General features: G+C 41.4%; 1 protein-coding gene across 1 annotated transcript in view; it reads left to right on the top strand.

Moving 5' to 3' along the window:
• Positions 1-3,768: 3,768 nt before the first annotated feature.
• Positions 3,769-27,868, top strand: part of LOC109424346 (uncharacterized) — a 55,081-nt gene continuing 30,981 nt past the window's right edge. The window contains exon 1 of the mRNA XM_062860177.1: positions 3,769-4,433. Within this exon, the coding sequence (XP_062716161.1) occupies positions 4,371-4,433 (63 nt within the window). The 5' untranslated portion in view covers positions 3,769-4,370. The remainder of the gene's footprint in view (positions 4,434-27,868) is intronic.

Genomic DNA, 27,868 nt, shown 5'->3' with positions numbered 1-27,868 from the left:
TTTCACTAGACCAAATGAAGAACGGAACCACAATTCCACGATAACTAATAAGAAAATAAAATAATAAAAAGGAAATTTGTTGGAAGATATTGAGTAAGTCGTATTTGCGGAACTTGAATATAATATGCGTGTGTTAATAACTAGATAACCTATAAGAAGGAGTAAGTGGAACAACTGCTAAAGAAAAAAAAATACTGTCAGAGTATTTGAACTAACTGTGTCTGGTCGTGGTTGTCTGCCGTTACCATTTGTCAGATGGTGATTGGTGCTTAGAGAGGAGAGTGTCACGCTTTTGATAGGTCATATAGGGCCGGTCGATTGTTTTTTTTGGTAAGGAGAAACATGTTACTGTAAGGGGGAAGAGACGGAGCAGCTTTGCTTCGGAAGTGTTCACGATTGTCTGAAGGATGATGCGTGCCGATAAAGTAGAAGTTAAGAAGTACCAGTAGGTGTAGTTTATTCATTGAGTGCGGCATCAACCCAAGTAACCAAAAGTTCCGCTTCCCATGACAAAATGCACTTTAAAGTTCCGCGAAGTTCAGATAAAGTTCCAAACGGATCTTTCTGGCTGCTTAAGAGGCTAACGATGAGCCTTGCTAGAACTTCGGTCACAAAATCCGGCAAGGCTAATTGTTAGCCTCTTAAGCAGCCAGAAAGTTCCATTCGGAACTTTATCTGAACTTCGCGGAACTTTAAAGCTGCTTAAGATGCTATGTCGGAACTTTGTCGGAACTTTCAAGTTCATAGAAGTTCAGTTCAGTAGCATTGTATTTCTATGAAGATTAAATTTATTTCTTTTACAGAAAACAACGGTTTAAGCGTACACGAATAAAATACAAATATGAATTTATCAAATCAATGAATACTAGGCTTGAGCAAAAAAAAAAATTGCCGCCCATCGGATTCGAACCGACAGTCGCTGTGTGAGAGCCCCACGCTCTACCACAATACTACAGCTGCGATTGAGTGGACAGCAGGTAAAATCTGACTTGAATCGATTTTCTGTCGGCAGCTAGTTTTGCACATTTGTACAGTAGTGAAGTTAGCTTGACTTTGTCAAGTGTCTTCAGCAGCGCAGCGGTAAGTCGGCAGGCTATCACGCAGGAGGATCTAGTTCAAATCTACATAGCAGCGACATATGTGAAAATATAATTATCAGTAGCAATTTCCAGACGTGAATCACAAACCCCCACCAACAGGGTGTGGTTCTGAAAAACACATTTTTGTTTCTGCATTAATTTTGACAAAGTTCTGTCAGAAGCTGCTTAGAAGGCTATCCAGCGTGCTTATGGGAACTTTCAAGTTCCGAAATTACTTAAAAATGAAGCTGCTTAGAAGGCTAATGAGCGACCTCGAACAAGCTGCTTAGCTTATAAAGTACCCTTTTATCTGAACTTTTGGTTACTTGGGAAATCACTACATTGAATTGATGATTATCCCATATGACGTTTAGACGGTTTTGATATTCAACGGTTTAAAGTATTAGAAAAACTTTAGAAATCTCTAAGCCTATGTACAAATTCAGATTATTGAAAGGGGGATGTGGTGACGAGCATCTTACTCATTCACCTTCATACAAGGCATTCGCGCGCATACGCGCACCTGCGTGAAGTCTTTGTAGCCTTCCCACTCTGCGCAGCAGAACAGCAGAACAATCAGTCTTATATACACACTCGCGCTTGCAAGACGCGGTTACCACAGCTGGAAAAAGATATTTTTTTATCTTTGCCCCAACCCGTAATATCGCCTTTTGAATAAACTATTATTTTTAAAGAAAAACACTCATAACTTTTAAACCAAAAAAGATAACGATCGTCTCAGCGCACGAAACGACGCATTTTCAAATGCTCTACAAGTGTTTCTTGGGCGACTTTGATGAGACATTGAAACTGAAAAAGTTAAAGCCAGAAAACCTGTCTTTCTTGAATCACCCTAAGCTAATTCAGAAATATATCTCTAGATCGGTCAATTTTGAAGCTACAAAAAAACTGTCTTCAGCAAACTTGCTCAAAATTGATAGATCTCTAACTTTTCCGAAGAATGTATATAGTTATTCTTGCAAATAAAAAAGTTTGATTTACAAATTCTATGAAAATATGGACCACCCTAATTTTCATGTACCTCGGAAAGAGGGCCTTATTATTAGCAACAACTTTGTAGAAGACCATATTTGTCTAAAAAATCATTTGAAGGCGCTGCATGCAACTTTCCTCGTAAATCTGGTTCGTGCACCACTGTGCAGTGTCTTGCCACTAGCCTAAAACTGCAAGAAAGGCGAGATATCGGGCAATATTGTTTTGATTTTGCGATGCATCAGGCAACACCCAAGCAAAAACGGGAGCAATCCGGAGGAACTCTGAGCAACTCTGTGAAGGAAAATGTACTCTCTAGCACAGTGTCTTGCCCCAAGGCCGTATGTGCTTTTGTCGATATAAAATATGATCAGTTTATTTTAGTTATTGTATCAATATGGAAGATATTTTTGAGACTTTTAATGATGGAACGGAAAGCTTATTTTGTGAGGATTCTGCTGTATGTATCAACTTTGTTCAATTTCAACGGTTTTCGCTACAATAAGTAAATCCAACTGATCTAATTTTTAATCGACAAAAGCACATACGACCTATTCAAATCGAGCTCCAGAAATGTATAGTATAGCGAACCATATCATTACAATACACTTTATTGTAGCTGGTACACTGTATGGTGCAGGAATGGTTTTCACCATACACCCTATGGTTAGTTTTTATCCGGGCAAGTTTTCTCTCGTTTGATCTGTCTTGCCCTTGGGGCAAGACACTGTGCTGGAGAGTACATTTTCCTTCACAGAGTTGCTCAGAATTCCTCCGGATTGCTCCCGTTTTTGCTTGGGTGTTGCATGATTCATCGCAAAATCAAAACAATATTGCCCGATATCTCGCCTTTCTTGCAGTTTTGGGGGTGTTTTTCAACAAATTTCGTCGATCATTGGTGAAAAGAGTTACAGTCATGACTCGCTGGTTGGGGGCTTAATAGTTGGGTGACTTTTTAGTTGGGGCCCCGTTAGTTGAACTGTCAGCCAACTAAAAAGTACCTGGATGTCATAATTCAATGTCAAACTGAAAATGACAACCAATTTGTAATTCCGAGGGGCGAGCTAATGAGTTTTTGGTTTCTTAAACTTTAATGATAATCGAAAAGAATTTCTATTTCATATTTCTTTAAAAAAAAAGAATATGTACAATTACTTCGAAATAAATGCAAAACATCGGTAATCTTTATTTTGTCGATCATTGAAAGCGTTTTGTGCTTGCTTTTGGTCCGGGTGGTTTCATAAACATCTATATTTTCACTTCACCGACTAAAAATGGGTGAAAATAATTATTTCTCGCATTGGCCATATATGTATCTTGCAAAACGAATCAGTTTTGCTCTAAATGTGAAACAAATTGAAAAATTTTGCTTTTTGCTTCCAACCTAAAAATGATTAAAAAAAACAATGCGCACGCCCCTTGTGCTGCTGTCACTTCACCCAACTAGCGAATCGAATTCGTTGGTTGGGTGGAGGTTGTGGCTCAACGAGCGGGTTCCGACTGTACTCAGAATTTCTCAGAGTTGCTCTTATTTGCACAGTGTTTTGCCCCTAGGTCTTGCCTCAAAGAGGGTTTGGTTTTCCGTGCAACGAATTTCGTCGATTATTTTCCATCGACAAAGTGCGGATCCCTATCGACAATCACGCAAACGCCAACGTCAAAACAAACCGCGACGTCGCTCAACATCAGCAACCCGAGCAGCCCCCATCTGTCAGTTTGTTTTCTCCGAAACGTCCAGCGCGAGGTGTTTGTTACGACGACGATACGACGGACATCAAAGTGCACTGTGCAGTTATTAGTTTGATTTGCGATTCGCGATTTTCGGGCCCCCGAACCGAGCGAGATTATAGGTCTTTTCGAGCCATTTCACTTTTTTCCGCGATACGAGATTGTTGGTTGTGTGGCGGAATCGGACCCTGGCGTTTGGACACATCGTCGCGCGAGTGGAGTGAAAAGTTTCGGCGTAAAATATCAAGGTGAAAAAGAAGAACAACAGCGGAGCTTCCTCGACGACGACAGCGGAGGTGGTGCTTCGGAATATTGAAAGGAGAAATTTCCGCACCCCAGTGCCTAGTGGTCGTGGTCGTAGATTTGTGTGGGCAATTCCCGTGCGAGTGAAAGGTGGGTTGGGTGACGGGTGTGCGACAGAGTGTTACACGTCCTCAGGATTACGCGAGTGCTGCTGTGCCCATTGGATTGGGATTGGGTTTCCGGGTGTTTCGCTTCAGCCTAGTAGAGTATTGAAAAAACCGTGGAAAAAACGGGTTCGGCTAGGGAGGTGATTGCAAGGCGAGGAAAATGTCAGAGAAACCAGCACAGAAGCTGTCGGAGTCGGACGATTTTACTGATAATTCAGTAGATGTAAGTATCCCCTGCTCAAAATAGAGCTTATCATTTTACCATTCAATCGTAAACAATATTTTTGGAATTGGATTAAATTAGGTGCTCCGCTCGGAGGTGTGTAGATCTTTTCTTATTAGCAAATGGAGGACTTGTTTTTTGTTCCTCTTGCAGTGTTTCAGCGGGTCTGGTACGTTTGGCATAAGGCCGTTTGGCATAATGCCATTTGGCATAAGGACGTTTGGCATAAAGGACACTTGGCATAAAGGACATTAGGCATAAAGGACGTTTGGCATAATGGACATTTGGCATAAAGTACGTTTGGCATAAAATGATTTCAGTAAAAAATGAACTACATACTTAACGTAAAAGAAGGATAAGTATACAAAAGAAGGATAATACATTATAATGCATTAGTTTTTATGGATATAATATGCAGACAAGGATGATTTGCTGGAAAGAACCATACCCGGAATCTAAATTGCTTGTATCGATGAAGAACAGCCTATATACAAAAGAAGGAACATTCCCCTTCCGAAAAAAATCAAATTCATGGAAGCAAAAGGTTATTTCCAAAATAAGAGATCCAATATAATGCACCCACAACAAGTTTGCCTTCTTTCCCTTGAAGGCTGTTCTTTAATTTTTCTCCAGAGGGAAAATATATTTCACATATTCTGTATGCCAAACGTCCTTTATGCCAAATGTCCCTTATGCCAAATGTCCTTTATGCCAAACGTCATTTATGCCAAATGTCCTTTATGCCAAACGTCCTTATGCCAAATGTCCTTATGCCAAACGGCCTTATGCCAAACGTACCAGACCCGTTTCAGCATTGACACTTCTCCTGGGAGAATGACTGTCAGAGTAGCGAATAAAAATTAAGTCAACTGGTGATCCAGTGTAGTGTTCACGGAGACAATTTTAATAATTAATTATTAATAATTATAGCCATTTCGGAAAGTGCATTAACTTGATAGATTACTAAGTCTTGTTCAGAAGTGTTGATGTTAGTGAATGGCAATTATTTATCTAATACTTTCGTTTGCTGAATCAACATATCCGTAGAAAAAATCGAATGTGGAAAGGCAAGACCTTTCGGTGCGAAACGTAAACAAACTATTGCTAATATATAGTTTTGAGACATATCAAACGCTCTCTGTGGGCAGAACATTCAAAAAATTGATTGACTTAAATATAACGAAAGCTCAATAATGTTTTATGAGTGAATTAAGGAATGTCTGAAGTGTATGCCTACACATTTCCTCAAGATATTTTCCGAATTGTTTTCAGCTCTCGGAATTTCTTTACAGATTCCTTGATAGATATTTCTAGTCTAGGAGTTTCTGTATGAATTTTTCTTTCAGCGTTTTTTCAAAGAATTTTTCCAGAGATTCATTTTTTGTTCAGATTTGTTCAGGAATTCTAGGGATTGTTTAAGGAATTTGTTGCAGAGAATTTCATTAATGGTTTTTCCAGGGTTTACTGTAGAGATTGCCCAGGAAATCCTTTAGTAGTTGGCCAAGGAATTTATCCGGGGATTTAATCTTTATTATAAATTAATAAGATGATTCACGTATGAAAAAAAATCAATTACAATTACGTACAATATTACAAAGGATTTTTAGGAATTAATCCAAAGATTTCCTCCTGTGATTCTCAAACAAATTCATCCAATTTTTGATTTGTCTTTATTAAAGAGACTTTCAGCCCTTGGCTGGTTCGTCTCTTCAAATTCCTCCAAGAATTTTCTAAAGAATTTGTCCGGGGATTTCTTCATGGATTCTTCTAGGGATTCATCCAGGAATTCGTCAAGAGATCTTCAGGGATTTCTCTTCATACTTAGAAAAAAAAAATGAGGAGGAGCGTTTCGAGCGTCTGTTTACCAAGGAGGTGCGGCTCAAACAGCGTCTGTTCTGGCATCCAGTGGCTGGTTATGAAATGCTCCTCCTCCGGAAGTTATACCTAAAGTGGCAGCCCCACCACGGTGGATAGGGGACCTTAAGCCAACAACCTACTGTCTCCGAAATCCAAAACAAAAAACGTTACTGAAACCGAAAATGAAAGATTACGAACTGATTCAACGGCAACATATTTTAGCGCGAAACAACGGCCAAGTTTTGGAACTTTGAAAAGTACTTAAAAAAAAAACATCAATTTGGAAAATGTTTAAGGGATTATATGCCGTGAAAACACCTAATTCCAAACACCTTTTTTCGGGTCCGTTCACTCCTTGATTTGTTTTGCATGGTGTGAACAGAAGTAGGAATCGAAACAAAGTGATTGGAATTAGGATGTCACGGTATGATGAACTTTCTAAGAAGACGCTGATATAGATGGCATAAGAATTTTGCAAAGAGACATGTTATATTGTTATACCTACTCTGGATCACCTCAACGTCTCTCTTTCTGCTTTTCCCTAAACAACAATGGTTGTCAGTGGATTGTATTAAGGCTCCTTCAAACTTAAGCTGTCCTGCTCTGCAATCGTTCAAAAGTCATCTGCCTGTTTTAAAGTTACAGTCGAACCTCCATGAGTCGATGTTCCTTGACTCGATATCGACTCATGGAGGTTAATTTTTCCATACTGAAAAATAATTTCTGGGTTACTATGATGGTCCCTTCAAAAAGCTTCCCAAAGGATTCTTGTTCCACTTCTCGATATTTCCTTGAGTCGATGGTCCCTTCAATATCGACTCATGGAGGTTTTACTGTATATATTATGGTATAGGGTATATGTTCCATCATTAATCTCATGCTCCCATATTCATCCTATTCGAAAACAAGCGATTACGGCACCGATTGATTCCGTTCTTTTTGTTTTCATGGGTGCTCACTTCTAACAAAAAATATAAAAATAAGAAACAAATCCTTTGTTTTTCGTAGGTTTTATATCCTTCAAAAGAAGAATATTAAATATGTTGACAAGTTCAGGGCTTGTGCAGTCTCTGCTGTGTGGTCCAATGACCATCCGTATTTATACTACCTTAGGTAGACATAATGAATCATACCTAGATATTTAGGTACTGTAATGAATAGTATTTCATGTAGGTAGATATACTATGCGCACAACCATTAGGTAGACACTACAGTAGGATGAAAATGGGAGCCACATGCTTAAGAAGAGATCCAATACCCTATCTCGTTTTTTTTTCTCACATTGTTGAAGAATTCCGGTACATATTGTCTTCGACAAAGTTTAAACAAGCGTATTTACTGCTATGAATTCCCAACTTATCCTAGCCTAGGTGGCGCCACCTACTAACTTTTAGTTTTATGTCCTAGAAACGTCACGTCTTCGGTTAAGTTGTTCCTTTTGACAAAATCAACAACTTTTTCTTGAACGTCAAAAGTATTTGTAACCGTTCTTAAACTCGCACGAGGGTTTGGTAAACCTGGTGGCTTTAGCGCCACTCTCGTCTGAGAGACCACCAGTCTGTTGTTTGCCCGACTTTGCTGAGACAAGTTCCTCAGGGCTTTCGAACGGTCGTTTGACTCCAAAATTACTCAAAATCCTTTCGAATCTAGATCAACTCCGAACTCTATCCCCACCTTTTCCTTAATGACCCCAACAACCTCAGCTCGTTCAATCCTAGACGCAATATCGATTTTGAAGAGTGGAAGTCCGATTCTCAGTTAGCCTGAACTGAACGAAAACGAAAAACCTTAAGAAAAGCGAAACTCTTTCTGAAGTGCTAAAAACGGAACGTAACAAAGTTTCGGTACTTCAACTCTAACAATTTCTTTATTGATCAACTACCATTCGGGTTGGACGAAAAATGTGGTTAACGGGAAACTCTAACGGAAGCTAGTCATGGCCATGAACAAAAAAAACTTCCACATACCTGCGCAGGATTTTGGACGTTGACTCGATGCGATGCTCGTAGACAGCACGAACCTCGGCGATGGCGGTGCAAACCTTCGGGGTAATGGCGCCGAAGAGATTCAGCCTTTGCTGCAGGATGGCGGGCAGCGTAGAGAGTCCGCGCGGGTATGGCCAAAACTATAGGTGCGGGGTGAGTGGCGGCTGGACGGAAGACTTCCGATTTGCGGCCCTTGAACGTCCGGATTGAACCTTCCCTTCCAAACAGAAACCCGCTTGCCCAACGACCAGGCTTCGCGTACTTACATTCCTACTAGGCCGAGCGGGGCGAAGTTGGTTACCATGAGGAAGTTCTGGTTCGCTTCGTTCTTTCGGGCGGTCCACACGGGTGTAACTTGGTGGACTGTTCCGGGTGGTTGATTGGCGACCACCGGTAATTTCGCTTCGCTTGGCTAAGCGACCTCACTCACACTCCGTTTTGCTACCCCTAGGGGCGGGCCTTGGCGGTTGCACGGACTCGAAGCGAAAGACTGTCCTTCGACGAAATTGGTGGCTCAATCGCCACGATGCTTTGGGCTGTCGACTCCGGTCGACGCTCCACTTTACTCCAGCCCGTACCAAAAAGCGCCACAGCGCTGGAATGTCCAACGCGAATGACATTAGTCTCACTTCAAATTATTTAAACCACAATTTCAAATAATTACCTTTTTGTACCAAATTCTCAACTAAAAACTTGAGTAGCGATCGCGTAACTAGACGGAGACTACGTCACTAGGCTATAATTAAATTTAAAATTAAACGTTTTGAACACATCACTTCGAAATTTCACTTCTTCTTAATTACCTTTATAACGTTAGTCAATTATCACGAATCAAAACTCTTCAAATAGCAAAATAACTTCTAGAAAACTGTAACGCGAAAACTACTACTCTCCAGCCGATATGCGAGCGAAATGAACGAGCTCAAGTCATTTTCCCAACATGAAACCTATCTAAACAATTAACATATTATCTCTAGAAATTGCGCCAACGACAAATTCGAATGGCGAATTAAGAATTTGGCGCCGGTCTAGATTCGTCAAGATGGTGTAACTGAGATACATATATTCAGGAGCCATTGCTGCACTCACTTCGTCTTTTTATGGCATTGCTATAGCCGAGACACAAACCATATACCGACAAATTATTTATATTTACAAAACGAACAGTCACAAGCAAAGTCAGGTTCAAGCGTACTAAGCTAAACAAAATATATGAATTCAAAGCAAAATTATTTTACTTAAAAAGAATAAAAACGTCAAAACGTTACATATTTTGGAGGTGTTCTTGAACGAATTTCTGAAGTCAGTTTCACTTGATAATCGTTTATCGAGTACTTGGAGACGCAGTTGCGCAAAAACCTGGACAGTTACATATGATAATCGGATTCACAGCTATCACATGCAAATTAATCAGCTTGTTGAATATTCGCCATGTGATAGAGCTGAGTCGGCAGTGGCCAGCATGCTGCAATTCTGCTTGGACAGATTTGTTATAGATACTTCGCCACCCCTGGAAATGACTTCAGTAACATATTTTGAAAACGACGTATAATCAATGCTACACCATTGATTATACGTCGTTTTCAAAATTTGTTACTGGCTTAGTACAATTAGTACAATGAAATTTGGTTTGACGACATGACCCTAAACTGTTCCAATATTGTTTGTGCTAAGTGGTAGCCCAGGTGTCATTCTGATGCTTAACCCAACACTTCGATATCGGAATAGCTGGCTCAAGTCCGAAGGAGTCATGTGATGCTCCAGATCGAGCTAATTCATCAGTCATTTCCTTTCCAGCGATGGGAGAATGGCCAGGTACCCATACAAGATGAACAGCATTTGCTGAGTTCAGCTTCTCGAGAGTTCGACAAGCGATAACTAACTTTGATCTAGAGTCTTGCCTAGAGTTGACCGAAGTAAGTGCTTCGATAGCAGATTGGTTATCTGAACAGAAGTATGTTACTTTGTCCATTACGTGCTGCTGAAGTGATGATTGTACTCCGCACTTAAGAGCATAGATTTCAGCCTGAAAAACGGTGCAGTGTCTACCAAGTGAGTAAGACTGATGTAGCCTTATGTCACGAAAGAAGGGAACCATCAGTGTAACATACGATGCCGTCTGAAACACTTCTCTCCAGATAACCAGATGTCTACTCATCCCGAGAAGGGAATTTCGTGGAAAATGTTCTATATGGAAAATTACAAGCAATTGTAAGCAAGGGTAATTTTGTCCCAATTCACCAAAAGTGGAAACAGCGAGGTGTGTGTTGATGTGCGGTTCACAGGAGTTTCCTCTAGTAGACCAAGTACCCGTGGACGGTAAGTGCAAAAAAGTGCTTCCTGTTTGAGATGAATGTGTAGTGGAGCAACGTCAAAGAGAACTTCGAGCGCTGCCGTGGGAGTTGAAGACATCTCCATTAAGCACATCGCCATTAAGCACATCCTTTGGAGATGGCCTAACTTTGACTAAATCGTTCTCATTTCGCCCTTTTGCCACCACACAAGACATCCATAGGCCAATATTGGCCGAACAACAGTTGTGTAAATTCATTTGATATACTTGGGTGTTAGTCTTTAGATTCCAAGTTGTACCAAAGGTTCGCCGGCATTGCCCGAAGGCCATACAAGCTTTCTTGGTTCTGAATTCAATGTGAGGTGTCCAGGAAAGCTTGGAATCAAGAATGACTCTAACGTACTTTACCTGTTCAGTCACATTGATTTCAGAATCAAAGAGACGCAAAGGTCGAACACCATTACGGTTTCGCCTTTCCGTAAAAAGAACAATAGATGTTTTACTCGGATTAACCGAAAGGTCATATTAGTGACACCAACCCTCAACTACCTGAAGCGCGCTTTGCCTCAGGTCGAAGAGAGTATGGTGATACACATACCAACTAACAAAGCAAGATAGTCGTCGGCAATCTAAGGATTTCCGGGTGAACGAACTTCGTTTGCCAAATGGCGATCTGACTTCCTCTGATGAGGAAGTTCTGGAATGCTTATTCAGCACACACTTCCCTGGATGTGTGGATATTACATCTTCGGATGATCCTGATGTCTTTTCTTGTAGTTATGATTCTTTAGCTTCGGCTCGGAGTATTGTAACTATAGAATCGATTGAGTGGGCTCTTAATAGCTTTGCTCCTTTCAAATCTCCTGGGGCAGATGGGATTTATCCTATTTTGCTTCAGAAGGGATTTGATTATTTCAAACATGTTTTGAAAAAACTACTTGTTTGCAGTTTTGCTACAGGGTATATTCCCAAATCCTGGAGGGATATTACTGTAAAGTTTATTCCGAAAGTGGGTCGTGCGTCGTATGAAGAAGCAAAGAGTTTCAGACCTATCAGTTTGACCTCTTTTCTTCTGAAATGCTTAGAACGCATTGTGGATCATCACATCCGTGATGTTCATCTGGCCAACGTGCCTCTTCATGTGAACAAACATGCCTACCAATCTGGTAAGTCCACTGTGACTCTTTTACACAAGGTTGTTTACGATATCGAGAAAGCATTCGCTCAAAAGCAATCTTGTTTGCTTTCTCCAATGATTTCCAATTGGATTCACCAAATGCTCAAAAACCGATATCTCTTCTCGACATTGCGTCTAGCAGGGATTAGGAAATTGAGTGTTTGTGGATGCCCCCAAGGGGGAGTCTTATCACCGCTTTTGTGGAATCTCGTAGCAGATACGCTATTGAGGCAACTCAATAATAGCGGTTTTCCTACTTATGGTTTTGCCGACGACTATTTAACATTGTTAGTTGGTATGCACCCTTTTCGACCTGATGCAAAACGCCCTTCAGGTAGTTGAGGGTTGGTGTCGCCAATATGGCCTTTCGGTTAATCCGAGTAAAACATCTATTGTTCTTTTCACGGAAAGGCGAAACGGTAATGGCGTTCGACCTTTGCGTCTCTTTGATTCTGAAATCGATGTGACTGAACAGGTAAAGTACGTTGGAGTCATTCTTGATTCCAAGCTTTCATGGACACCTCACATTGAGTTCAGAATCAAGAAAGCTTCGGGCAATGCCGGCGTACTTTTGGTACAACTTGGGGTCTAAAACCCAAGTATATCAAATGGATTTACACAACTGTGGTTCGGCCAATATTGGCTTATGGATGTCTTGTGTGGTGGCAAAAGGCTGAAGTGAGAACGGTCCAATCAAAATTAGGCCATCTCCAAAGGATGTGCTTAATGGCGATGTCTGGAGCGTTCTCTTCAACTCCTACGGCAGCGCTAGAAGTTCTCTTTGACGTTGCCCCACTACACATTCATCTCAAACAAGAAGCCCTTTCTTGCACTTACCGGTTACGGGTACTCGGTCTACTAGAGGAAACTCCTGTGAACCGCAGTTCAACACACACCTCGTTGTTTCCACTTTTGGTGAATTGGGACAAAATTGTCCTTGCTCCAAGTGATCTTACAATTGCTTGTAATTTTCCATATAGGACATTTTCCACGAAATTCCCTTCCCGGGAAGAGTGGACATCTGAGTATCTGGGGAGAAGTATTTCACACGGCATCGTATGTTACACTGATGGCTCCCTTCTCGAAGGTCGAGCAGGTGCTGGTGTTTATTCTCGTGAGCTAAGGCTGTATCAGTCTTATTCACTTGGTAGACACTGTACCGTTTTTCAGGCCGAAATCTTTGCTCTTATGTGCGGAGTGCAATCAGCACTTCAGCAGCACGTAATGGGCAAAGTAATATACTTCTGTTCAGATAGCCAGGCTGCTATTAAAGCACTTGCTTCGGCCAACTCTAGGTCGAAGGTAGTTATCGCTTGTCGAACTCAAATTGAGGAGCTGAATTCAGCAAACGCTGTTCACCTTCTATGGGTACCTGGTCATTCTTCCATCGCTGGAAATGAATTGGCTGATGAGTTAGCTCGCTCTGGAGCATCACATGACTTCATTGGCCCTGAGCCAGCTATTCCGATATCGAAGTGTTGGATTAAGCTTCAGATTCACACCTGGGCTGTCACTCAACACAGACAATATTGGAATAGTTTGGAGTCATGTCGTCAAACCAAATTGTATAGTGCTGAGCCAACTCTACGGGTGGCGAAGTATCTAACTAATCTGTCTAAGCAGAATTGCAGCATTCTGGTCAAAGCATTGACTGGCCACTGCCGACTCAGCTATCACATGGCGAATATTCAGCAAGCTGATTCATTTGCCTGTGATAGCTGTGAATCCGATTATGGAACTTCGTATCATTTGATATGCAACTGTCCAGTTTTCGCGCAACTGCGTTTCCGAGTATTCGGTAAACACTTATTAAGTGAAACTGACTTCAGAAACCTAAATCTTCAGGATATTCTGTTGTTCTTAACCCGCTGCGGTAAAGAGCTATAGGCTCTCTTTCGCTTTATGCGTTATTACAGTGCAGTGCCCTTTTCAGGATCAGGGCGCTGTTTGAACCCATTGTGGTACGCTTGTGCGTTAGTACCCTCTTCCAGGGTATTTTTCCTATTTCCCTACCTGTCCCTATCCCCATCCAAACCCTTTTTCCTTCCTTTTCCCTCAGGTAGATGATGAAATAGGCTGTTATTTTGGCGATGGCACAAATGTCCCAAATGGAGGATAACGTGCCTCTGGAGCCGGCCTTCTGATACCTGATGGTGATACACATACCAACTAACAAAGCAAGATAGTCGTCGGCAAAACCATAAGTAGGAAAACCGCTATTATTGAGTTGCCTCAATAGCGTATCTGCTACAAGATTCCACAAAAGCGGTTTCAAGACTCACCCTTGGGGGAATCCGCAAACACTCAATTTCCTAATCCCTGCTAGACGCAATGTCGAGAAGAGATATCCGTTTTTGAGCATTTGGTGAATCCAATTGGAAATCATTGGAGATATACCATGACCCCGTGCGGCTTCCAATATGGCATCGAAAGGCACGTTGTCAAAGGCACCCTCGATATCTAAGAAAACACCCAAGCAGGATTGCTTTTGAGCGAATGCTTTCTCGATATTGTAAACAACCTTGTGTAAAAGAGTCACAGTGGACTTACCAGATTGGTAAGCATGTTGGTTCACATGAAGAGGCACATCACGGATGATCCACAATGCGTTCTAAGCATTTCAGAAGAAAAGAAGTCAAACTGATAGGTCTGAAACTCTTTGCTTCTTCATACGATGCACGACCCACTTTCAGAATAAACTTCACAGTAATATCCCGCCAAGATTTGGGAATATACCCTGTAGCAAAACTGCAAACAAGTTTTTTTTTTTCAAAACATGTTTGAAGTAATCAAATCCCTTCTGAAGCAAAATAGGATAAATCCCATCTGCCACAGAAGATTTAAAAGGAGCAAAGCTATTAAGTGCCCACTTAATCGATTCAATAGTTACAATACTCCGAGCCGAGGCCAGGGAATCATAACTATAGGTTCATCAGAAGATGTAATATCCACACATCCGGGGAAGTGTGTACTGAATAAAGTGAAATCACCATTTGGCAAACGAAGTTCGTTCACTTGAAAATCCTTAGATTTTGCAAGGATTTTGTTCAACCGACTGATTTTACTTAAACTGGAAACATTTGTACAAAGGTTTTTCCAGCCGGATCGTTCAGCAAACCGAAGAGCTTTCTGGTAGGCCTTGCGAGCCCAGCTGAAAGCCTCCGATCCAGCCGAACGTTGTGTGTTCCAACTCTTTCTACATTGTTTCCTGAGCTTGGCCAAAGCAGAGTTCCATCAGGGGGTTCCTCTTGTGGTCTTCACAGACCGCAGTGGGCAGGCTTCTTCAAAGGTCGTTGTTGTAGTATCAACGGCATCATCTAAATCACTTGGAGTGTCAATGGATGATGAGTATCCATGAAATTTGGCCGCAGTCAAATCAGTGAAGAGACCCCGTTGGTTGACCGAGGGTTCCTGGAACGCAAATTTTGCGAGGTAACATTTGAAGGTTCAAAAGAGATGTAGCGTTGATCAGATAAAGATTCTTCATTTGGCACATGCCAATTGGGTAACTCGTGACTAATTCTGTTAGAGCAAAGCGTTATGTCTAACACTTCCTCTCTAGCAGATACCATGAACGTTGGGCGGTTGCCTATAGATCTGTACTACTTCAGTATTCCATCAAAGAGAAGCCTTACAAGTTAATGTCTGAGCTGCCTCAGATAATTTGGTGACCATTAGCATCACTGCCAATAATTAGCGGAAGGCCTTTTGAAGTGCAGTATGCTTGTTTGAAAGCATCCGTAGGGGACGGTTCATCATGTGGTAAATAAACCGAACAATAGGCAAGGTTAAACTCTTTGCAATCACAGCACAATAAAGAACAGCAGCAATAAAACCAGATCGGTATCGTATGGAAAACGTCAAAGGCGAGGATACACAGAGACAGAATACAAGTATTAGATTCTTCTTCAGCTGATTGTCTCGGAGAAACACAAGGTCCACTGCACCATTGCTCCGGTTAGCGCAGTAAGAGCAATATACTGTGGAGGGCGCCCTGGTACTCCACAGGCTCCGTTAGCGGTGAGGTTTTTATTAGACCCCCCTAGCCATTCATTCCTAGGCACGGTAAGCATATAGCCGCATCACACCATGAATTAGGGGTCACCTGTTTAGTGGACTCTTACCACCGGAACAGGCGGTCCATAGTTCTTAGCCAATTGAGACAATCGCTACCGACACTACATAGCTGTCTAGGCTGATCGGAAAAAGAAGTTAATATTGATGATCAACTTCATACGGGCTCGAACAACCGGCGCGTTTCGCCAGTACATCATGTCATGTTCTCGTCTTCTACAACAAGTGCCGAAAGTAACTGAGGATTTATCGCGCAGAAGAAACCGAAACGATTAAATGCAACCATGTCAACGTCGGTTCATTAAAAAATATATCACTTATCAGCTGAAAACAATTTTCTTTCAGAATGTACATATAGTCTATTACCTTGAGGTTGTATTTATTTACTAGCTGTTCCGACTGCCTATTACTACGTTTTTAAATGAAGTTTTGTTAAGAAATGACCCGCAAAATAGAATTTAAAATTTTCCCGCCTGTACTGGTCAAGTTACATCGGAGTCGATGAAACCAACAGTTAAAGAACTATGTTGAACCGCTGTTCAATTCGATAATTTTCTCATCTTAGAAGTAGGCTCAACATTACGTTAAAAATCTCAGAGCGGTAAGGATCAAACACAATTTTCGAACCACCTTACCACCTGTATGTTATGCGAAAGCACAATCTATCAATGCTGTATCAATGCGAGACTCATTGAGATTATACAAACAAAATAGCGAGAGCGTATGCATCGGGTCGACATCCAATCGTCAGTCAACCACAACTAAATCGTAAACTAGAGTGGCTACAAAGCAAATTCACTTTACACATCGTAATCTGCTGGCGCTGCCAGCAATAGGGGAATTAGGGTATCAGAACCCGAGCAGAAAAAAATAACAACTGGATAACATATCAAGGTATTCAATCTTAAATACCATCATACCTTGATATGCCCTTCATTAGGTGGTAATAAGAGGCAAAATAACAAAAACGAATACCAAACTTTTGTATGAATAACACCTAGAAAATAACAAGTCTTGTCATTTCAATAATAAATGCATACCTAAAATTTCAAGCACACTGCCAAGAGTTGAATTTGTTATTCTTAAGGTATTGAATAACAAAGTAATAACAATTTGTACTATTGAATTGTACATTTTATCGATAGCTCAATTTGTTATTCGGCAGGTATTCGATAACAAAGAAATAACAACTATTACTATTAAATTGTACATTTGATCGATCGTTAAATTTGTTATCAATCAGGTATTGAATAATATAGAATCAGTAACTGTCACTATTCAATTATAGATAACTTAAACATTATTTAAATTATATTAGATAAACTTTTCAAATACTTTTATTTGTTTACTACAACAAAGGAAACATACAACAAATTACTTACGCTATTCGTGCTTATCAGATCATGAATCAGGAAAGTATGGGTAATATGAGAAAATGAGGACTATAAATAAAATCTAATACTATTTTAACATTGAGATTTTAAATACACAGGGTCAAATATTTGATAAGTAAATAACTCAAGGAACAATATTTGTTAAACACTAATCGGTGTGCGGCTTGTGTCACCAAGTTCTTAGTCGCATCGTACTGAGGAGCGTCGGTTCGATTCCTGCTGCAGCTGTCAGGAAAAGTTTTCGGCTGTGCCACTGGGCGTTGCATGCTAGTCCATTGTCTAGTGTCGTGCTTCCTTCAAAGAGCGAAAGAGCTCACTGGAAGCATTGAACGTGTCCGTGACTTTTCAATGAAAATTCGATCCAGTCAAACAATATGTTTGAGCATTGGTTTCTTTTCGGGAAAATTACGCCATGAGACTGGGACATTAGGGCCCCGGACTTTATGATCCGTTCCCAATGAGCCAACTTATCAAGTAAGAGAATGTGCACAGAATCTGTGCCCATATTGTGAAAAAAAAGTTCTCATAGACAGTTGAGAGTTGAATTAGAAGACCTATATGATAACCCATTAAGCATTTTGTATGGCATGCTCATGTTCGAGAAACCATCATTTAATCAACAAATATTCAAAGCAGCTATTCTGCAAGAAACTTCAAACTCGCAATTGAAAATTATTATTCAGATAGTGAGAGAATGCAGTGATATTTTTGATAAATATTGATTGCATTTCGACCGAAAAAACTGCTTCCGGGATTCTTAAAATACGATGATGGTTAGATTCCTCTCAATGAAATTTCAATTTTTAATTATTATCAAGATAGAATATGATTCAAATTGGAAAATTAATGAAATGAAACTTTTGTCTCAAAACAATTTCTACTTTCGACAATTTCTAGTTTCGACAATGGGTTTTCATTGGGGTTTAACTGAAATTATCGATTTCTCTTCATCGATACTCTCTTATTTTCTTTGTGCTACTACAGATTGTGTATTGAGTTTTACAAAGATTTTTTGATTGAAATCCGTAGAGAACGGCTATATCTTGCTATAGGAACAGGGAGAATATTGATTTAGTTTATTTTGATCAAGTTATTAGCCAAAGAGAAAATCAACGAAGATAAATCGATCAAGTTAGTTAGGCCCAAATATAAAATCATTGTCCATTTATATCAGTATTTAGTACCTTAAAATTATCTTATCTACCTACTTACAAGTATTCCGAGGGATCCAAAAAACTGCAATACGGTGTTGTCGTCATAAACCATAGGTCGCCGTAGTCGTCGGTATCTGAACAGGAGTGCGAGAGTGGGAACACGGAATGTTGCATCGCGACATCCACGTCCCGCACTGCCTGGGTTCATACCTGCGAAATGTACCAAATAAACGTTAGGTCCACCGCTGCGGAAGTTCTTATCCTTGCTGCAAGTCCAGTCTCCGTCGTGTTTCCCATCGCAAGGGTAGTATGCTTTTGATCCCGAGCATAATAGCACGCCTTGTGCATTAAGTTGAAATCTTACACTGGCAAGCTGAAAATAAAATCAAAAAGCAATTATTTCTTGCAAGAGGGAGAACATCAACCGAATACTCCCCCCGTTTGATAATCACGTTGAAGTTTCATACGTGTCCCTCCTACATGCGAACCGTACACTGAAAAAGACAGTTTATTTAAAAATTGAAACAAAAAGTACTTTATGATCAATTCTGTATCTCAATTTAGTTGAAAATCGGATTTTTCGACTAGCAAAGTTGGATTTTTCTCCAAATCCAAGCATCGGAAGTGGTGCGCTGTATAGTAAACCTGGTCCGCTATACAGCACACCACTTTCGAAGTTAGGTCCGACGCACGGATTTGGACGAAAATCCAACTTCGCTAGTCGAAAATTTCCGAGTTTCAACTGCATGGAGAATACCACAAGCCCGCATGACACTAGCCCGAATACCAGTATCCCAAACACCAAATAAGACCCGATCATAGACTGAATACTAATGAAGCAAATGGGAGAAAAATGCAATTAATAGTAGATTCTGGTAACTTTCAAACACTGCACTGTAATGACCAGAAATGTGTTATTTTTGCTTTCAAAGTAGAAAATATTTCCTTACCTATAAGATATAAGATAAGGAGAAAAGAGGAACATCCATAAATGACGTAAAATTGAATGGACAATTTAAAAAAAACCCTATCCCGCCTCGTTGTTTCCTCACATCCGTTACATAGTTCGTAGAAACATTAGGGAATACCCTGTCCCCACTCCCTCCCCCATAAAATTTTACGTTATTTTGGATAGTTCCAAATGGATTTTTGCGTGCCAAAAATTTCAGTTTTTAACGCGAATAATACACTAATAATACAAGTCTTGTAATCCATCCCGGCACAAACTTACTGATTGTATTGAACATTATCACTTGATTCCGACGTGATCCTAATCCACGGAAGTCCACGGCATTCGTATGAAAGTGTCCCGACAGCTCCTCTTCCAGTACATCCACAGTACACCTCGCCGCCGACAGGGACACCCGCGAGTTCTCCAACATATTCCTTTCGCACTGGACTTTTGGCCGCTGCTGCTGCACTTCCGAGGAACTTATTTAGGTACACAACCTCTTAAAACTTATTTAAACAGGTCAACTTGTGTTGTTTACACTGCATTTTCACTTCACAGCGCACACTGATCAGGTTGACAGGATGACATGCGTACTTCTCGCGCAGCATTTTAAAAAGGCCTATCCTCAAAAAGTAAACATTGGGAAATCGATACACCCAGCAAGAAAAAAAATAATTTACAAAAATTAAAAGTGGCAAGATGTAAGCATGGTTGAACTTTTTGGTCATTAATCGCTAGGTTACGATGCAATCTAGCGTCTAAGTGTAAAAAAGTTTGATTGAATTTGCATCTTGTCACTTCAATTTGCAGAAGAGAGATTCGATGAAGAGAACTCTCTCATGTTACTTTCGCCCTTATTTAAACTCAATCTAGAATTGCTTTACCATAGTAGTGTCGCGTGTACCTATATGCTGCTTTACACAAACACTTGTGGAAAATAGTAAACAAAAATCAAATGTTTCCTACAAAATCAAACGAGCGCATTTTTAATCAGTAGACCGCGTTACACCGCGCTGCGAGACCTCAATACAAATCTGGTTATCTAAGTGAGCGCGCTTTGATAATGCGAATTATGTAAAATAGATCACTAAAATAACTAAAACGGCCACTATGGAATGAACAGATAGAGCCGCGTTAGCCCTGTGTGTTTGACATAACTCGGCTGCTGTCACAATGTTAAAGTTCATATACGGTGGCACCTTTGTTTTTGATACGAAACCAAACAAACTTTGCTTCATTCATACATTAATGCTGGAAAAATCTTGTGAAACATTCTTATCGATTTTTCCAAGGATTTTACCCAATATTTACGTTCTGCGGGTAGGCCTTTTTTAAATGGTATGCGTGTGCATGTCACCCATGGCTGCAGCCTCGCGGGCAGAAAGAAATAAATACAAAAGCTAATATTTTACGAGACGTAACGAATCAGCTGATCGCTCATTTCAAGAATGAAAATTTAACAGGAAGTTATTTACATCGTAGCCCGTGAGTGTAAACATCAACACTGTTGTCGTTTCGCAAAATATATAAAATATAAAGTGACATCAGTGCGGTGAATATCCGACCGGAATTTTCCAGAATCTGAACGTATGTGCTGGATTGAGAGCTGGCGGTTCGTGTTGCCCTGGACAAAAGTCGTTTATGGGAGCCGTTTGTAACGACCAATATGATCGTGAAGGTGGGTGATAGGTTGTAGTGAGGGCTTCTGCAACATGAGGGCCTATGTTGGCCTCAATACTGCCTTTACGACAATAAATTAGGTAAGTAGGCATATGGCCAATTCAGGTAATATGATCAAAAAAAACTATATGACAAAGAAAACAAAATTTCCAAAAATATCCAAAAGTCATTTTCAAAGAACTACTTGAAAAAAATATATGTAATATGAGATTTTGTTTTCAATATTTCGTAAAACAACCTTTGATGATCTTCAAGAGTTATTATTGCAAAAAATATTAGAAGAAAGCCTAGATCTACAAGTTGCATTCCTTGAGAAGTTTGTGGGGGAATCTCTAGATTCAGAGTGATGAAAACTATTACGGCGTCGACTAATTCCATTATCATTGTTGTTTTCTTGGTTTCTTCGTTAACTAACTGCTGAAAAAGACTGTCTTTGCTTGCTTACTAGCAGTGAACACTGAGTTGCTTCTCTAGAAATATCGTGTTTTAATAGCAGAACTTCGTTTCACATCTTAGCAGCAAATAACATATCAATACCAACCTCTGTTCTGCAACCTCAATTTGTTATTGTGATGCTCTTATAACAATTCCTATGATAACAGTGCAATAACAATTCCAGGTATTAGAGCAAAGGTTGGTATTGCCATGTTATTTATTAGGTATTCGCTTCTGCTCGGGAAGACCGGCTCTAGAGGCACGGTATCCTCTATTTGAGATATTTGTGCCGTTATTCTCAAAGATAATGATCACGATGTTCCCATATTTCATGCTAAGGGGCTGTCCATTTGTTACGGGTGAGAATTTTCACGACTTTTCGACACCCCCTCCTTCCCTTGTAAGATTGTTTGTATGATAACCAGTGTTGGTAAAAACTCAAATTCTCAAATCTCATGCTTGAGTTGTTTCACGCGTGATTCTTGACTCGCCAAAATCACCGCCGAAAAAATCATGCATGAGTTGACTCGCGATTTCACTCATTGCTTTATTTCTTGGTAATCTTATTACTTACTTCGATGTTTTTAGGATTGTATGATAGAACAAAAGCAAACCTATCGTACAACTACATTGGATGCCGTTCAAATTGATTGGGATTCGTTTTACAAGCGAACGAGATTTCGGCGCTTGACTCGTGAGAGCGACATTTTGCATGAAAATCTCGCGCGTGAGAAAATGATTCAGAATCGCGCTCGAGTTTACTCACGCAGGAGCGGTTCATGAGTGTGCTTTGAGTGTGATTTTACCAACACTGATGATAACCCATAATTTTTGTTCGGCGCGTAAGATTTCTCAAACCTTTGTTGTTTTTAATAAAATATAAAACTAAATTATATTTAATATATTTAAACTCAACAGAGCCAATAACATATAATACCCTTGTTTCCCCTACACCTAGTAATATCCACCACGAAAGCAAACATTTTTAATATAACACTTAATTGCCGGACTCCTGCGGCTCCTCTCTGTCTGAGATGCGTCTCGTCAATCCGGTCGATTTCTCGGCCATCCATAGCCGGCTGCTGGACGTGGACGGTCTCGAAAGCTTTCGTTCGGTCAATTACATCTTTTTCTTAGAGTTGCATCTTTCGCTCGACTCGACTCGACTCGCGTGCTAATAAACCACCCGATTGATGAGCGGAATTCGTTCGACGTTCGGTGCTGCGTTGTTGCTGGTCATCGGTACTCGTGTTCCTCCAATCAACCCCGATTCGCCGTCATGAAGTCAGCTTTCGGAGGTTAAAAATGCATTCGTTATCGTGTTATGCAGCCAGCAGCAGCAGCCAGCTCTGCAACAACAGCCAATCAGCTGGGCGTGACGCAGTATGGGCAAAATTCGATAGGAAGAGGAAAAACCTTTCACTCATTTATTGGAATGACGGAGATTGAAGCGAATTTAGGGAGCTTTTAGTACGCGCCGTGTCTGTTTTATGGCTATCATTTGAAGAATCAGGTGTTTTATTTTCTTGCTTTTGTGAAAGCTGCGGCGAAATCATTTAGTGCGTTTATTATTAGTCTAAAAATTTCTTCAATTTTAATCAAATTTACAGGTATCGCACCTTAGAATTATGAATCTTATACTAAACTAACAAATTTTGTTTATGTGTTTCCCTGAAATGCCTCTGGTATGCCTCAACCAATTTCAACCAATTTTGGCATACACATTCCTTAGGTTGTGAATGCGGCTAAAACTCCAGAATGTATGCTTTTTAACGGCAATGCTGCTTTGGGTACTATGAAATATGGGTATCTCTATCTATCGATCCGGCTTGATCAGTAGAAGTCAAAAATTGATATTTGACGCCATTTTCAAATCCAAGATGGCGGCCACGGAATGGTAGTTTGAGCTATAATACCATGCAATATTGATACCTATCGATCGGGCCAGTGAGTAACAGGGTAGAAGCTGGAGTAAAGGGTCAGGGTAGAAGGTTAGGGTAGAGGCTAGGGTGAACGGTATGGTAGAAGGAAGAGTACATAATAGGTCTTTAGGTATTCCCCTCGAGAATCTTCCCAGGACTCCTCCAGGGATTCCTTCGGATGTTCCTTCCGGAATTGCTGTAGAGATTGCTCCTGAGATCTTTTCAGGGATTTTTGCAGGGACTGCTTTAGAAAATCCTGAGAGCATTCTTCTAGTTATTCTTTTCGGCATTCCTTTAGGAATTCGTGCTGGAATTCCTTCAAAGACTTCTTCCGGGATTCCTGCTGTGATTCCTGAATGGTAAGGAAAATTAAAGGAAATATGAAAGAATATAGGTTTCTGTCGAGATTTTTGCATGCAATCCTAATCCTACATTTTTTAGGTATTCGTGCAGAAATACTTCCAAAAACTCTTCCCGAGGGATTTTTTTTCTTTTCAGGGTTTTATTCAATAATTCCTTCCGGGAACTTTCTATGGTTATTGCAGGAATTCATGCTTAGCTTCCAGTCGTGATTCCTGCCATGATCCATATAAGAATTCCATCAGGTATTCCCTACAGAGTTCTGGAAAATCCTGAAAGGATTCTTTCAAAAATTCTAGCGTGCATTCCTTTATGGGTTTCTACTGGAATTATTGCGCGGATTTCTCCTGGTATTATTTTGAAGAGTTTTGTCAAAATATATTCAGATCAAATTCAGATAACCTAGTCGAATTCTTTCAGGTGTACGTGCTGGGATCCCTGTTGGTATTCCTTGAAAGATTCTTCTCGTTTTTTTTCAGGGATTTATTTCTCTCGGGATCTCTCCAGTAATCCCTCCTGGGATATCTTCTATGATTATTTCAAGGATTCCTACCGTACTTCCAGCGATTCTACCAGATATACCTCCCAGAATTCCTTCAGGAAATCCTCCCGGGGTTCCATCAGGGATTTCTACCGGGATTGCTTTAGAAAATCTTGAAAGGATTCCTGCTAGGATTGTTTCAGAGATTCCAACTTGTATTCTTTAAAACATTCGTTCAGGGAATCTTGCCAGTCGGGATTTGATCCGTGATTTCTTTAAGGAGCCGTGGAATGGGGAAGTCGTTTTACGAACCATCGGGGTCAGATTCTGCTAGAGACACTGGCCATACTAGATGTCGACCTGGCTAATGTCGGTACCAAGAGTACCTTTAGTCGGAACGGTGCGGAGTTGATTATTGATGTTACGTTTTGTAGTTCTGGCCTGATAAGTAATTCGAACTGGAGAGTAGACGATAGCTAGCCTGGTTTTATTGCCAAATGCGGGGAAACCACCCGGGGATCCGTCGGCATATAGACCAATATGTTTGATCGACACGGCGGGAAAGGTGCTCGAAAAGAGCATCCTCAATAGAATGTTGAGGCATACCGAGGGTGTAAATATATAGTCTCTCCAGTAGCCAGTACGGCTTCCGGAAGGCGAGGTCGACCGTAGACGCTGCTCTGTAGGATACAAAATCCTCCGGGTAAGCACTCGAGCGTAAATAAGAGAAGGAGGATTCGCTACTGTGCAGTAGTGACTCTGGATGTAAGGAACGCGTCTAATAGCGCCAGTTGGCCAGTTATTGTCGATGCGCTCCTGCATCTGTACCCATTTTTATTAAAGTCACTTTAAACTATAAAGTTCATTCGTGACGGCATAAGGTGTGAACTACCAGATGCAGGACAGCTTACTCCTTGGTCGGCGAATCGTGTTGACATCACATTGCACGAGACGCCCTCCTCCCTGTAAAACTCTTATACTGCCCCTCTTCGCATGTCAGTCCCATGTTATTTTTCAAAGTGCCTACTTTTTGCACTATAACTCCATAATTGTTTAAAAAAAATGTATTCGTGTGATGCATAAACTTTTCGTAGCACATTGAGCTGTGAAATGAGGCGAGAAAAATATCAAATTTATTTTAAACGGGCTCGTGAGAGACAAAAATATAATTCGCATTAGAAACAACATGGGACTGACATGCCAAGAGGGGTAGTACAATCTTCCGCTCGATTTCATGGATACCTCAGGCTGGTGTCCTTCACTCCCGAGGACTAGAGTTATGTGCGAGTCTTTCCTCTCGTTGAACCACCTGATGACGGACACCTTCGTCATTTTCTTTCAAGTTCAACTTCAATGCTTAGAGCCAACCTCTAAGTCATGGTACTGCCGTGTCCAGTACTTTGTCGAAGTACGATATCTCGCGTTTCGTAGCTTGCGACCCCTCTTAAACTCGTCCTTAAAACTCTATACCTCATTCCTACGCTAACACCCTAGCGTCATAGAGCACCAGAGCCCTAATCCACTAGATAGCATCATAGAGCCCTAGTGCCTTAATCCGCTTAATAACTCCTTTTTCCGCGTTAAGGTCGTTCGCCAATGCTTCCAGTATTGAGCCGCGAACGCCGTGTTCCGCCCTTAACATCTCTCGCGCGAGACAGTCTACTAGTATGTGCGTTACATCTAGTATTTGCCCGCAACCCTGACAGTAGGCCGTATTACCACCGAATCTTGATCCATGAGTGAGCCGAGTGTGCCCAATTCTCAGCCAAGTCAGAATCTTCTGATCTCGAAAACTAGGAACATCTCTCCACTCTTGTGTGTCGATCTGTATCCTACGTAGGAAAGCGTCCTGGTTGAGATACCAGGCCGAGTCTCGCGTTTCTCTGGAGGTCCGCTTGATCCAGCGGGTTACGTCACAGAGAGGCACCGAAGTTACCTCCTGCGGAGCATGACGACCCTGGTTTGCTAGAGCATCAGCGGCCTCGTTGCCCGGGATACCTGCGTGTCCAGGTACCCAGACAAAGGTTATGTTCGTGTACTGTTGCACCTCAATCAGCCACGGGTGTCCAACTTTCCCATGCTCTAGGGCGGAAGACAACTCGCGGAGTCCGAGAAGACAACAGCCTGAGACCCATTTGCATGCCTGCAAGCTTGCAGTAGTGCATAGGCCTCAGTTGAGAAGATACCACAGAGACCGGGTAACCGGCCGCAGCGGCTTATGGCCTCCCCAGACACTCCATAACCTACTTTCTCTTGTACTAATGAGCCATCGATGAAATACTGTGGCCTATCTGCGTACGAAGCTGCAACCTCTCTAAAGGTAGCCTGAGCTACCGCGGAGTTGGCACCAGCACCGCACTTCTCCCTCACTCGCCAGTCGATCTTAGGGACGTCCGCGTCCCATGCCCGTTGCCATAGGCGAGGCCTAGTGGCTAACGAAGGGAGCTTCGTCGACGTAAGATCGTGCCACTGACTTGAGGCACGCTGGACTACCAGCATCCCACCTGCTAGGTGGGCTTTCCAGGGCCCGCGCAGCTTTAGTAGCCAGGTCCTCCGCTACCAGATGTACCAGTGGTAATCTTCCGCACTTCACCAGTAGAGAAGCTACCGGTGAAGTCTTGAAGGCGCCTGAGCAGATTCTAAAAATCTCATTGTACTTAGGTTCTAGAATGTTTACCACCGCAGTGCTACCTCTGCTCCACAATTCGGAACCGTAAAGTACGCTTGGGACACACATTGCCCTTGTTACTTTAATCAAAGTGCTACAAAAGGCTTCAGAGAAGCGTCCACTCAAGGCCCGAAGTATATTGAACTTCGTATTGAGTTTCTCCTTCACTTGCTTGGCATGCTTGATAAAGGTTAACTTATTATCAATCAGGAGGCCAAGTAGCTTCATCTCGCGCACGGCCTTGACTGCGTGCTCACCGATGCTGGCAATGCCGGCCTGTGCGTGTGGTCAAAGCAGACATGCATCAGGTTAGACTTCTCGGGGGAAATCTTAAAGCCGACGCTATCAGCCCAGTCCACAGTCCCAGTGAGGTTGCGCCTGCGTTCAAGACTTGAAAACTGCGGTTACGTAGAAAATTAGCTACGTAGTTAAACATGCACCCTTGGATATCCCATCTCTTGAGGGTAGTCAGGATAGGGAGCCTCCATGTCATGTCATAGGCTTTGGAGAGGTCGAGTGATATTACATCTACGTATAGGCCCTCGCTCGACGCTTTCTCCAATAGACAGTCAAGCTGGGAAAAGAACGTGTTGCGCCGATCAGCTAGCCCCTCGGCCGAATCGATCAGTGTGGTTACCACAGAGCATGACAGTAGTGATAATTAGCCGGTGTGATAAACACAGTTAGAAAGCCTTTTCTTGTAAGAATTACAGTTTTCCATCGCATATTTCCTCTAAACAGTTACATACGAATTTGCTATTTGAGTGGCACTACGGCACTGCGATAATGTGGATTCATCAGAGTGTATTATTCACCTTAAACCTCTATAGAATAATCCAAAATACTTGGTATAGAGCCGTGTATCCCGGAAGCACGAAAGTAACATCGTCGTACGGTAGGACACCAAAATTGTAAGATTGCATTCCGTTTACTGAACTTATACAAAACTAATAAAGATCTTTTTAGCTTAAAGCGATTTCCCACAACTACCTGTGTTTCGCTA

This window comes from Aedes albopictus, chromosome 3 (assembly GCF_035046485.1).
Source record: "Aedes albopictus strain Foshan chromosome 3, AalbF5, whole genome shotgun sequence".
Lineage (NCBI taxonomy): Eukaryota > Metazoa > Arthropoda > Insecta > Diptera > Culicidae > Aedes > Aedes albopictus.
Note: the sequence above shows the minus strand (reverse complement) of the source record. Positions and strands in the feature narration are given on the sequence as shown.